The sequence below is a fragment of the Brassica rapa genome, chromosome A04, assembly GCF_000309985.2.
Source record: "Brassica rapa cultivar Chiifu-401-42 chromosome A04, CAAS_Brap_v3.01, whole genome shotgun sequence".
NCBI classification, from domain to species: domain Eukaryota; kingdom Viridiplantae; phylum Streptophyta; class Magnoliopsida; order Brassicales; family Brassicaceae; genus Brassica; species Brassica rapa.
Genome location: NC_024798.2, coordinates 17,025,467 through 17,039,150, shown reverse-complemented (window position 1 = coordinate 17,039,150; position 13,684 = coordinate 17,025,467). Strand labels below are relative to the sequence as shown.

The 13,684-nt window shown below is 34.3% G+C and overlaps 4 protein-coding genes across 4 annotated transcripts; 2 read left to right on the top strand and 2 right to left on the bottom strand.

Annotated features, from left to right (window-relative positions):
* The first annotated feature begins 415 nt into the window (after positions 1 to 415).
* Positions 416 to 1,695, top strand: LOC103865178 (uncharacterized N-acetyltransferase p20). The gene has a single exon (XM_009142960.3). The coding sequence runs from the start codon at positions 899 to 901 to the stop codon at positions 1,496 to 1,498; it is 600 nt and encodes a 199-aa protein (XP_009141208.1). The 5' UTR covers positions 416 to 898; the 3' UTR covers positions 1,499 to 1,695.
* Positions 1,696 to 2,644: 949 nt separating this feature from the next.
* LOC103865176 (uncharacterized N-acetyltransferase p20) lies at positions 2,645 to 3,937 on the top strand. The gene has a single exon (XM_009142959.3). The coding sequence runs from the start codon at positions 3,220 to 3,222 to the stop codon at positions 3,772 to 3,774; it is 555 nt and encodes a 184-aa protein (XP_009141207.1). The 5' UTR covers positions 2,645 to 3,219; the 3' UTR covers positions 3,775 to 3,937.
* Positions 3,938 to 4,670: 733 nt separating this feature from the next.
* LOC103865406 (F-box protein DOR) lies at positions 4,671 to 5,819 on the bottom strand. Its single transcript, XM_033289397.1, has one exon. The coding sequence runs from the start codon at positions 5,817 to 5,819 to the stop codon at positions 4,671 to 4,673; it is 1,149 nt and encodes a 382-aa protein (XP_033145288.1).
* A 3,025-nt stretch (positions 5,820 to 8,844) lies between these two features.
* LOC103865175 (F-box protein DOR-like) lies at positions 8,845 to 10,907 on the bottom strand. The gene has a single exon (XM_033289465.1). The coding sequence runs from the start codon at positions 10,878 to 10,880 to the stop codon at positions 9,753 to 9,755; it is 1,128 nt and encodes a 375-aa protein (XP_033145356.1). The 5' UTR covers positions 10,881 to 10,907; the 3' UTR covers positions 8,845 to 9,752.
* Positions 10,908 to 13,684: the final 2,777 nt, after the last annotated feature.

Sequence of the window (13,684 nt, the reverse complement as noted above, 5' to 3'; positions counted from 1 at the left end):
AAATTTTAAAAACGACTATAAATTACTAAAACTGTTAAATTGTCATATTAATTTTTTTTGTGATCCATAGTTTAAATTTTTGTTATGATAAGGTACAAGTAATTAAAAAATCATATAAGTAAGAAGTCTCATTTAATAAATATTAAGTTTAAAACATATATATATCGTTTAAATTAAATTGTGTACCAGATAAAAATACATAAATATTTTAATTTCGAAATTTGCTTTGAAATTTTTTTTTGATAAAAACTTTGAACAAATATTGATAACTTAATATTTAAATTTTAAGATCCATATTGAATTTTTCAAAAATTATAAATTAGTAAAACTTTGAAACATTCCACAATGAAAATTTTGTTATCAGTGATTTAAAAGTTTTGTTAAAAAAAGATACAAATGATCAAAAAACAATAGGAGTAGAAAACATTATTTAATAGATATAAATATTAATAATATACTATGTATCTATGTTAATATCATTTAAATTTAGAGAGAAAAAGGTCAAAGTTGTGTGCCCTCATATTTCTGTTCTACTCTTCTTTTGTTATATTTTCCTCAAAAGAAAAATCTTTTACATACTCGGTTTGTTGAGTAAGATATTTAACTTTCAACTAGATTATGCCATGTCACATTATGGGCATCCCATGAGACTGAAAGATAGCTCCATATTAGAAGTTGACCAATCACCCATATGTTTAAGTGATTCAAGACCTTAGTTGGTGCGTATTTGACCGGCCGGTAGAAGCAACAAGGAAACTTCCTTTTTTTTTTTTTTGAATATACAACAAGGAAACTTCTGTGTTTTTTTCTAATATACAAATTTCTAATTATTTGAACCGTCATATGTGTAGAATCAAGTATCAAATTGCCTTAGAAATCCTTGAGAATACAAGCTTCAATGCCTTCAAAGGAATCAGACCAAGAAAACTCAAAAGAATCATCATCCGAGATGGAGATCAACTCATGCACTCTCCAAGCCGTGAGTACCTCACCGTCCGAGAAAATCCATCTCCGACCAATGACTCTCTCCGACATAGACGACTTCATGGTCTGGGCAACTGACATAAACGTCACACGCTTTTGCACGTGGGAGCCTTACACGAGCCAAGAAGCCGGCATAGCTTACATAAACAGCTTCGTTTTGCCACACCCTTGGCTCCGAGCTATCTGCTTAGATGATGACCGCGCCATCGGCTCGATCTCGGTCACGCCCGTCGATAGTATCAGAGGAGAGATCGGTTACGTTATCGGAAGCAAGTATTGGGGGAAAGGGATAGCGACGGAGGCGGTGAGGCTTGTGGCGGCGGAGATATTCAAGGAGATGCCGGAGATGGAGAGGCTTGAGGCTCTTGTGGACGTAGATAACGTCGGGTCTCAAAAGGTTCTTGAAAAAGTTGGGTTTGTGAGAGAAGGCGTGATGAGGAAGTTCATGTGTCTTAAAGGGAATGTTAGAGATATGGTCATGTTTAGTTTCTTGCCTTCTGATTCTTTGCTCTAGTCTGATTTTGAATAACAAAGATCAGTCAAAGCACATGTATAATTTGATATGATGATGCTCTGTTTTTCTTTTTCTTATGTTGTTGTAACCTTATAGATTTTACTGTTTTACACCAAAATTATTTATATTATTTGAGAGTATGTGCTTTTGTATCTAGTACCGTGTTCACTTCATAAAATGAATTCACCGATTCAAAATCTCATAAGTAACAAGAGTAAGTTTATATTGAACTTTTGAGAAAATTAAACAATTAGAAGGAAAAGGATAGTGTATGGAAATACTATAAGAGAAAAAACGATTTCATAAAATTTATTTGTTGAAAGTTTGTTTGTAATCTGTTGTAAACTGAAACTGATATTAATAAAGTTTTTAGCCGGCAAAAGAAAAATAAGAGAAAACCGATTCATATTTCTAACATAGTCAAATATCAGTTTAAAGTCTCCAAATTTCTAAGACTTAATATATATATATATATAAACCTATGATTTCAAATTTTTAAAAATTAACTTTTTTGTTAAATTAAGATGTCTGTAGCTTCCAAATTTCGAAGCTGGCTTTTTTGTAGCTACGATTAGATGAAATAAAGATCAGTTAAACAAGATGGTGTTAAAAAAATTTAGAAGACCAAGTATTTTAAGAAAAATAGACCAGACAAATCTCTAACGTTGGGTAAATTTTACCTTCACAACATAACATGTCGAGCCTTAGACCATTTCCAAGGCAACTCTATTTTTTCTTCTATAATTTACACAAAAATAGAGTAACTCTATTATAGTGTAACTTTTGCTCCAATGGTATTAATATAGAGGAATGTCCCTTTTTCACTCCAAATATAGAGTAAGACCATCTCCAATGGTTTACACTATTTTTTACTCTAAAATAGAGTAACTCTATAATAGAGTTTGAGTTTGCTCCAATGGTACTCTATTATAGAGTAGAAAATAGAGTGATGAACAAAAAAAAAACAAATTACTCTATATTTGGAGTAAACCTATTTTTTACTCTATTATAGAGTGAGAAATAGAGTAGCATTGGAACATTTTTTACTCTAAACTCTATTTTAGAGTAAAAAATAGAGTGGGGTTGGAGATGCTCTAAAATATGACATTCCTCTATATTCCACTCTATAATAGAGTAACTCTATTATAGAGTAACACCATTGGAGCAAAAGTTACACTATAATAGAGTTACTCTATTTTTGTGTAAATTATAGAGGAAAAAATAGAGTTCCATTGGAGATGCCCTTAGCCTTGTCACAGAAGAAAACATGATGAGTCTTGCGTTGACTACTACCATACCAAATCATTTTGTTAAGAAAACTAAAATCCTCTTCGGAAAAGAAAAAGCGACCAATCCATTTTTGACACGTGGGGTTTAAGGCATCCCTTTTTTTTTTGTTTTTTGAAACACAGGCATCCCACTGGAAGCTATCAAGCAACAAGATGGAGCTCCAAAGTCCGATCTATGCTTTGTTTGGCAACCAAGTAAGTGTAAAAGTCAAAGGTCAAAATTGACAACCATTCATTCACACTGACACGTCATCTTTTGTCGGAACTTCAGTCAATAATTGTTATAAAAAAATAATATGATATTACCACTAACTTTATTTTACTCAAAAGCAAGAAGCAAGAAGCAAGATTCGAGTTTATTTGCTAAGCTGTGTATATAAAGATATCGCATTGACGTATATGATGAGATATCTCAAACAAACACTATCCTAAATGGAGATGGACTTTAACGAGACTCAGCCAACGGTGGTTCTTTCATCGCCGCCGGGAAGAATATCACTCCGGCCGATGACTCTTTCCGACGTTGACGACTACATGGTATGGGCCACAGACGCTAAAGTAGCACGCTTTTGCTCATGGGAGCCATGCACGAGCCGAGAAGAAGCCATCAAATACATAACCGATTCGGTCTTGACGCACCCTTGGCTCCGAGCCATCTGTTTAGAGGACGACCGTCCCATCGGCTACATCTTGATCATGCCGGTCGATAAGATTAGGAAAGAGATAGGTTATGTGCTAGCGAGAAAGTATTGGGGAAAAGGGTTCGCTACGGAGGCGGTGAGGCTAGTGACGGCGGAGGTATTCAAGGAAATGCCGGAGGTTGAGAGGCTTGAGGCACTAGTAGACGTGGACAATGTCGGATCACAAAGGGTTCTTGAAAAAGTTGGGTTTACTAGAGAAGGTGTGATGAGGAAGTTTATAGTTATGAAAGGAAGTGTAAGAGATATGGTCATGTTTAGTTTCTTGCCTACTGATCCTTTCAAGTAATTAATCAATAAAAAGATTATATATATGTTTGACTTTGTGTACGATTCATATGTTGAACATGAAATAAACACTCTCTTTCAGTTTTCTTTCTTCTGTTTCCTCTGTATTTGTGAGCTAATTGCTACTTATGTATTAGTGTCTTTGTCAAAAGATTCTTCTAATCAAAGTACATGATATTTTGAGTATTTCTATATACAGAGAACTTACATTAGTAACTATAGAAACCATCAAACCACTTAATTTTCACCAGCTATGTCAGAAAACTTAATTAGACGATCACCCAGTTACAGATGCTAGGTAAACAAGAGTTTAGAAAGCTAACTTTTAGCTTAGAACAAACCACACAGAAGCCATTAAAATAGTCATCGAATAAGCCATAAAAGTAATAAGTATACAAAACCAGTAGAAAAGAGTAAGGGACTAAGTAACGAATTAAAACGCTTCCATTAGCTTCAGGTCATCAATATGGTCTAGGAAGGTGCACAAATTAGCACTCACACACGCTTGACGCTTCCATCCCTTGGACTCCAACTTTTATGATAGTATTTTTTTCGATATTGTAGTAGATAACTTAAGATCACATTCTAAACTACTCTGTTTAGAATAATAATCAATGCTAAATTTCTCTGTTTTGGATGAGTATTTACATTTGTGAAGAGTTTGAAACAAGAAGATTATCTATCATCCACAACAGGTGGGGCTTTTTCAAACTAAGATGCTAGAAAAAAAACGAAACACACAAAATGAAAACTACACTTTGTCTCTCACTTGTAAAATGCTTAAATAAGAAGAGATTGTCTAGCATCCCCTTGTCTAATCTTCCACAAGAGATTGTTTGTTCAAACTAAGACGCAAGAAAAAAGAAACACACAACACCAAAACTACACATCTCTTACTTAAAGAAGCTTCACATTCTCAACATAGTTGAGATAGGTTTTGAAACTCTTACCCTGAAACGCTTCCAATCCTTGGATTCCAACTTTTGTGATGGTCCTTCTCTCCACGTTGAAGTAGATGACATAGTAAGGCACTCTTTGGTAGATTGGGGAGAAGACGATTTCATTGGTACCAACCATTCCAGCAATGCACATGGTCTCTGCAACCACATCCTCCCACGAAGGTGGTAATACGTATACATGATTGGACCATTCTTGTTTTGCAGCGTCAAGCAGAACCCACAGCTCAAAACTTGTACTTGATCGAGTAACATAATGAGAATCTCCAGACATAAGCAAACCTAACTTGCCGTTGTAGTTTACCATTGTAGTTGTTGAATCAGGCATTGCTTTACCGAACTTGACAGAGCTGAACTCCTCAGACCTCAAGTCAAAACAAAGGACCATAGAATTCTCGGAAGATCCATCTGCACTTGCTGCGTAGTAGAGAACACCACTGATGCATATCCACTTAGTAGAAGGACAATGTGGTACGCAGCATTCAACCAACCTCCATGACAGTTTCTTGGTTCCTAATGTCAGAACTTGGTGCTCCACAGAGATCCACTCATCACTTACAAGCGAGTTGTTCATCGACAATAACTTGAGTTCTTTCTCTATCGGCTCATATCCAAGATAGCTTTGCACTCCATACCTCTTTTTCGAGATTAATCTGGGCATGGTCAAGGACTGTCCCGTGCTGGGGTTACATATCACCGGAACACACACTGGAAATTTCAGCCTCTTAAAGAACCGGTCAGCTCCATAACAGAAGAAGCCGTTGGTACAACCATAGAATCCACTGGAACGTGGGAAACACGCAAGAGGGTTGGAGGCTACAACGTATGAGTTCTCTTGGGGATTTTCAGGCTGCGGCGACGAGATGAAGACAAACTCTCTGACGCTGTGATCTTCCCTGAAGAAAAGGAGCTGAGGGCGAGCGCAAGATTTGGTCAAGAAAAGCTCTGTGAAATCTTGACGGCGAAGCATGGAGGACCAGAGCTTGCATGCGCAACGACACATCGCCATCGCCTTGGACGGCAGCCTCGAGAATATCTCCATAGCGAGCTCGTCAGGTACCGGCAATGAGTTCCGATGACGTCTGGTCATCGATCGTGTAACGCCTCGATAATTGGTTAGTTCGCCGCCCTTTGAGACGTTCTGCCGCGGTGGTTGCATGGCGGAGACTCTTGAGTTCTGGAAAGACTTAGTTCGTATCGAACTCTTTGTGTGTTTATTTCTTGGAGGGAGAGTTCGTATTGGTTTGGAAAGTCTTTTATCTTTATTATAAAGAAAGAAAATCAAGAATTAGAGATTATGCATGATAAAGCCCATGCACGAACTCTTCGTGTTTTCTTTTATGCAGCCGCTTTACTTTTACAACTTGTTTTGACTTCGGTTAATATAACAAATCCAAATTATAACACTTGTCTCTCTAAATGGTTGCTGCAATATCAAAACATTGATCATAATTGCTACAGAGAACTCCAACTTAGCTTCTAACTAGACTTTGATACGCGGGTAATTTTTCATTTTATAAATATATATTTTTCATATTATATTTTCTATATAATCAATTTTTATAATATATTGTTGTGCTTTTCAAAATAAATAAATAAATAATATATAGTTGTAGATATAAAGTTAAATATATGTTAATAATTTCATTTTTATATAAAAATATTACATAATTTACAAATTTTAATTTTTATAAACTGTGAATGATATTCTAATTCCTTTAAAAGGTGAATGACATATTTTATTTATTTAAATGAAAATATTATTTTTATTTATGTTAATTTAATATAATTTTTATATTTAATTCCTTTATTACTCCTATTTAATACAATATGGATTATGGACTATAATTGTAAAATTTATAAAAAAATATCATATAATTTATTTTGTTTTGTTTAATATAAAATTAGTTATAGTAATATTCCAATAATTAAAAAAATTATAATATTTGGTTAGATTTTTTCTCAACAAATTTTATTATAACTAAAAATAAAATTTAAATTTACAGTTAAAATTGATTTATTATTAATATCTTTATAATTATTTAAATTCTTTAAATGTTACTGCAAAAAATCAAATAGATATATGGACCTAGTATAATTATTTTAAAGTAGATAAAAATAGTACTTCTCTTTTAATAGAAAAATACTCACTTCTCTTTTTATTTCTGCCATGCACCAGACTAATTAGAGCTCAAATATCCATAGAAACAGCTTTGAAATTCCTGATGTAATGTATCTTTTGTTTCTTGAACCGTGGTTACAAAACCATTTCTTACTTATTAGCAAAGGCAAAATCATGCTAATAGTCTCAAAATATCAGATTGTTAACTAAAAAAAAAAGTATATAGAGGTCTACAAAAGAATACAACAAACAACTGAATGGACTCGTTTCCTCGTTGATGACAAAATTGTTAAAAGAACAGAGATGTAGCAGAAACAGCAAAGATACAAAGGTTGCGTTACCCGGTGCAGACTTGTTGTTTGTTCATCATCATCATCATCTATAGCTGTTTGTTCAACTTGTTCTGTTTTTTTTGGTGTCTTTCTCGATTATTTCTTAAGAAGTTTTGACTTTGTGATAACACTATGTAACTCTGGTACAATCCAAAATGGCACAAAATGAGATCATCCTCAAGGGCTTAGACAAAACCTCATTTTCTGGCGAGGTTAAGTGATCTTAAGCAAATAGCAACATTCTGCTCATGTGATGGATCTAGAAACTCTTATCCTATCCATCACACTGAAAGATCACATTCTTAACATCCCCTTGGATTAGTATATTTACTATTTACAGAGTTTCTAACAAAAAAAAAAAAGATTTTCTACCATCCCCTTGTCTATAATCTTCCACAACAGGTGGGATTTTTCACACAAAATGAAAACTACACTTTGTCTCTCACTTAAAAACGCTTAAAAAAACTTCACATTCTCAACATAGTTGAGATAGGTGTAGAAACGGCTACCCTGAAATGCTTCCAGTCCTTGGATTCCAACTTTTCTGATCGTCCTGCTCTCGACGTTGTAGTAGATGACATAGGAAGGCACGTACTGGAAGCGTGGGGACAAGACGATTGCACTGGTACCAACCATTCCAGAAATACACATGGTCTCTGTAACCACATCCTTCCACAAAAGTGGTAATACATATACATGCTTTGACCATTCATCGTCTTGCAGAACCCACAGATCAAAGATTTTACTTGATCAAGTAACATTACTAGAATCTTCCGACATAAGCAAACCTAGTTTCCCATCGTGGTTCACCAGGGTTGTTGATTCATGCATTGCTCTACTGAAAGTTTCCATGAAACTCACAAAGCGGAACCTCTCAGACCTCAAATTAAAACAAACCAACATGGAACTGATCAAGGACGAACTGTTGACTGAAGCTGTGTAGTAAAGAACACCTCCGATGCAAATCCACTTACGACAAGAAAAATGTGGTACTCAGAAATGTCAGGACCGGCACTGGATCAAACTGATCTAATGACTGAAAACTATTCCTTACTTCCAACACTATTTAAGCTTATCACTTATTTACTTTCTGATATTATACATTTTTTTTTCCAAAACATATTAGATTACTCTATATATCATAAGACTTAACACTTAAAAACTGATTTGAAAAAGTACATAACGAAAGAAAGAAAAAATGGATCAGAAGAACATGAGCTCTGATACCATGAAAGTCTGTGTATTTCCTTAATCAAAACAAACGATGTACAAGAGTTTATATGGACAGAGTAGTTGTGAGATCTACCTATAAGGAGATGTAATCTAACGTAACTGACTTCCATGAATAAAATTGGGCTGAAAATTGGCTGCAACAACACGCACCTAAAAGCTTTAATCTTTATAATTATAACAATTTAATGTGTTTAGCTAAAAATGTACTAAGAGACATGTCAGATGATAGATGATCAAAGTGTATATTTACTGAAATTTGGCTTATGATAATGTAAACTCTTGTTCATCTCGTAAATATGCAATAGGAGTTTATATCACTGAAATGCAGTGGTCTCGTCTATTCATCATATTAAAAGAACATATTAACATAGAGAAATAACATTTAACCAAATATTTAAGTGCTAGTGTCAGATTATAAATATTTCTGCTACAATTATAATCATATAACGTTGTAGTTGTATTGTTTGTTAATTGAAATGTTAGCTTGTATACATAATGTTGGGGGTTTATAACTGAAAAAGAGAGAAAAGAAATGCGGAATTGTGAAATTAGAATATATTGGTCTCATCTAGTCCAGTTAAAGAGCATGAGTACGAGATATTGTCAACTTTTAAGATGTAATGGTTTCATTGTGTTAGATGAACAACGATGAGGTATTTATATTTTTTGTTAGCTGATATGTTAGATTGTAATAATTATATTAGAGTCTGAATTCCTAAAGACATGTAAAATTTAGAGCTAAGAATGTAGTGGACCTAGTGGTCTCATCTAACCACCATATATTTTTAATGTTAGATTGTAAGTATAATTAGATATTAAACTTTGATCTATCGTTGATCCTTTGAAGTGAACAAACCAAATTCGACTAACACAATGCTTGATATGAACATGTTAACATATATGAGTAACGTCTAAACAAGTTCTTAATTTTGTACCTTTTCACGATGATCTCTTAAGAAGTTTTGATTTATGATAAGACACTATGTACTCAGATTCTACTCAATACAATCCAAAATGGCACAAATTAGATCTACAACTTGTTATTTATCAATCATCTACAAAGGCTTGGACAAACATAATTTTCTGGTGAGGTTGAGTTCTCTTAAGCAATCTATTTATCTAAAAACCTATCTAAAGAGTTTGTAACAAGAAGATCTAAAAACTCTTCTCCCTCTCACAGCATTTAAACACCACATTTTTAAACTTCTCTGTTCTGGATTATCTTAAAGAGTTTCTAACAAGAAGATTTTCTGCTTACAGAAAATTTGAAACTAAGAAACTAGGAAAAAAAAGGCAACACACAAAACGAAAACTACACTTGTCTCTCTTAAAATGCTTAAAGAAGCTTAACATTCTCAACGTAGTTGAGATAGGTGTAGCATATATTACCCTGAAACGCCTCCATTCCTTGAATACCAACTATTCTGATCGTCTTTCTCTCCACATTGAAGTAGATGACATAGGAAGGCACGTATTGGTAGCACGGGGACAGTACGATTTCATGTGTACCAACCATTCCAGCAATGCACATGCTCTCCGCAACTACATCCTTCCAAAAATCAGGTAACATGTAAACATGCTCGGACCATTCATTTTTTGCAGCGTCCCCAAGAACCCACAGTTCAATACTTTTACTTGCTCGACTAATATTACCAAAATCTTCCAACGACCTAAGCAAACCTAATCTCCCATTGTAGTTTATCAGCGTTGCTGAACCAGGCAGTGCTCTACTGAACTTCACAAAGCTGAACTTCTCAGTCCTCAAATCAAAACAAACTACCATATAATAAGCCTCTGAAGTCCTGGCTATGTAGTACAACACACCACTGATGCATATCCACTTACGAGAAGTAGAGTGCGGTACGCAACACTCGACCAACCTCCATGACAATTTCTTGGTTCCTAATGTCAGAACATGGAGCTCCTTAGAGATCCAACCATCATAACGTACAGACAATACCTTGAACTCTTTAGAAACGGGGTCATATCCAAGATAGCTTTCTATTCCAGACGTCTTGCTCGACTTCAATGTAGGCAAGATCAAGGACTGTCCCGTGCTAGGGTTACATATCACCGTGACATACGCTCGCTTTTTTCTCGCCTTGAGGATCAAGTTAGCTCCATAACACAAGAAGCCACTGGTGCAACCAAATAGTTGATAGGAGCTTGGGAAACACGCAAGATTATTGACGGCTACGACATGCGAGTTCTCTTCCGGATTGTGAGGCTGAGGCGACGAGAAGAATAGAAACTGCTCGTTGTCATCTTCGCATGCGAAAAGAAGCCGAGGGTGAGCACAAGATTTTGTCAAGAACAGCTCTGTGAAGTCTTGACGACGAAGCATGGAGGACCAGAGCTTGCATACGCAACGACATCTCGCTATGGACTTCGACGGCAACCTCGAGAATATCTCTGTAACAACCTCAACGGGAAGCGTCAATGAGTTTCGATGATGTGTGGCCATCGACCGCGTGATGCGTCGAGTGATTTTAACGCCATTCTCTGAGTCGTTCTGCTTCCGTTCTTTCATGGCGGAAACACTTTGAGTTGATTCCCCTGAGTTTCGTATTACTTTGGAAGGAGAATAAAGTTGTAACGTTAATCTAAAGAAAGAAGATCAAGAAATACAGATTGTGCATGATAATTAAGCACAATACTTGGGCCAGTATCGATAAAGCCCATTTAATTTACATCATATATGATCCATGTCACTGAGTTTATTGATTGCAAGTCATCCCTAGTATACAGAAAGATCATACTAGGATTATTTGATAAAATTGAAATGAAACAAACTAGCTCTGTGACTAGAGAATAGTCATCTACAAGGCTGATGCAAATTCCCTTAGTATATGTTTCTTAAAGCTGACATTGTAAATTACAAAACCAACTATGTTGTCAAAAAGTCCAATAAGGTCAATCACTCATTTATGCTAGTTGATTTTCTTAGCTTAAAACAACCATTGCTCTAGACTACGTGAACATGAACCAGTGAATAATGGGATGCATATAGTATCCATAGAAAATACTCATCAATAAGCCATAATAGGTGGGCGTTCGGGTACCAATTCGGGTTCAGTTCGGGTCTATTCGGATTTTGGGTTTTCGGGGTCCAAGATTTTAGCCCCATTTGGATTCTAAGTTTTGGTTCGGGTTAGGTTCAGATCTTTGTAGGTTTGGTTCGGGTTCGAATAACCCATTAAAATTATTTTTAAAATTTTAAAATTCATTATATACTTTAATTTTCTCAAAATCTATAAACAAAATAATATATTACATACAAATTTGAATAACATATGTCAAAATACCTAAACTTAACATATAATTTGATTTGGTTTGAATATTTGTATAGATAATCAATAGATAAGTATTTTTGGTGTTTTGAGTATATTTGAGCTATTTTAGATATTTCTTTTTGACCATTTGTATATATTTTTAAGTATTTTAGAAAATTTAAAAGTATCTTATATATTTTGGATGTTTTTAATAGACATTAAATTTAAAATATATTTATATAAGGGGATATAGAAATCTAATTCGGATACATTCGGGTATCCAAAATACTTCGGTTCGGGTCCGGTTCAGTTCCGGTTCTTTAGATACCAAAATTTTGAACCTGTTCGGATATTTAATCAATTTTGGTTCAGGTTCGGTACTACTTTTTCGGATCGGGTTCAGTTCAGTTTTTCGGATTCGGATTTTTTGTTCGGCCTTAAGCCAGAAGGTGGCTAAATAAACCAGTGGAATACAATATGGCTTTATAAAACCCTCCATGATCTTTCATGATGTGAACTTACGAGCATGGATATTGTTACAAACTCACGAAAAATATAGTTAAAATCATCAAAACAGTTCATAAGCTTCATGTTCTCTACATGGTTAAGAACCATGCCAAATCTACTAGACCTCAATCTTTCTATCCTTGGATTTCAACTAGGAGACGTTGACAGAACAATTTCATATGTAACAATCGCTCCAATAACAAAACTTGGCCTCCCAACTACCTTCTCATCAGGATTTTAAGTGATGATTACTTGTATTCAAAATTTATCTGTATTTTTTGTTGTATTTTGTAAGGTACGAACTTGTGTGCCTCCTACCTCTATGACTCTGTGCAGGAGAGTGAACGAATTCTGTAATTTCATAGATAGAGAAAATAAAATAATCTGGAAAAAAGATTTTTTGTTATAAAGACAAGAAATAAATGTGCTTGTGAGGCTGCTTTCGTTCCCACTCACGAAAGCCTATTCCATCATGTCTTTGTTTTTCTTAATGTAATCACTTTACTGTTCTAGAACTTGTTTTGACTTATTATAAAAATAAATTCATAACAATATAGCTTAATACATATACATGTAACCCTTTGGTCAAAAAATATATGTACATGTACATTATATATCATAATCGTATTCAGTTTCTTTTAGGTTGCTTGAATAAGGCTGACCTATTAATTCATAGAAGTTATTGCTATACAATTAAGATTAGTATGAAACAATTCTGAATACAATTTTCTGTGAACTTCATCTGTATGTTAAATCACTTTATAACTGTGCAATCTTTTTCTATTGACAAAAGAAATGATATCTAAGTGTCCACTCCTATAAAGTATAAATCATACAGTATATGTATAAATTTTCATTTCTTAGTAGGAGTAACTTTGATAGGGTACACAAGTGAAATCATTTTGATATACACTTATGGACCACACTTTCCATTCCTTCTTTATTGAATTGTTCATATTCCGTAAAATAGGAATTTCCATGAAAAATATATAACTGATCATTTTCTGACTTCACATTTTACAAGAATGTTTTTGATTTTGTGTTTTATATGTTCAGGTAAATGAAATGAAAAGGGAGGGAATTTACAAGTGTTGTTGTAATCACGAAAGCTGAAACAAGAGAAAGCATGAGTATATAGGAAGAAGAGAAAGGCATGATATTACACAACACACTCTCTTCACTTTCATGCTCCTTTTCAATCATTTCCATCTACAATTACCTCTTCGTAATATTCTCTCTCATACACTTCATTTTTACTATATCAACAACATTAAATATGATAGAAATATTTGATCAAGTCACAGTGAATAAACTCAAACTAATGATTGAAAATTATTAAACTTTTTGCACGCATAAATAATGCATATATATATATGTTTACATTAGAATTTTGCATTAGGTACTTAGGTGTTAATGTGTTATATATGTTGATTTGACAGATTTTAGTGATCAAATAGTTGACTTCGTTTCTCTCAAAACAATTTAAGAA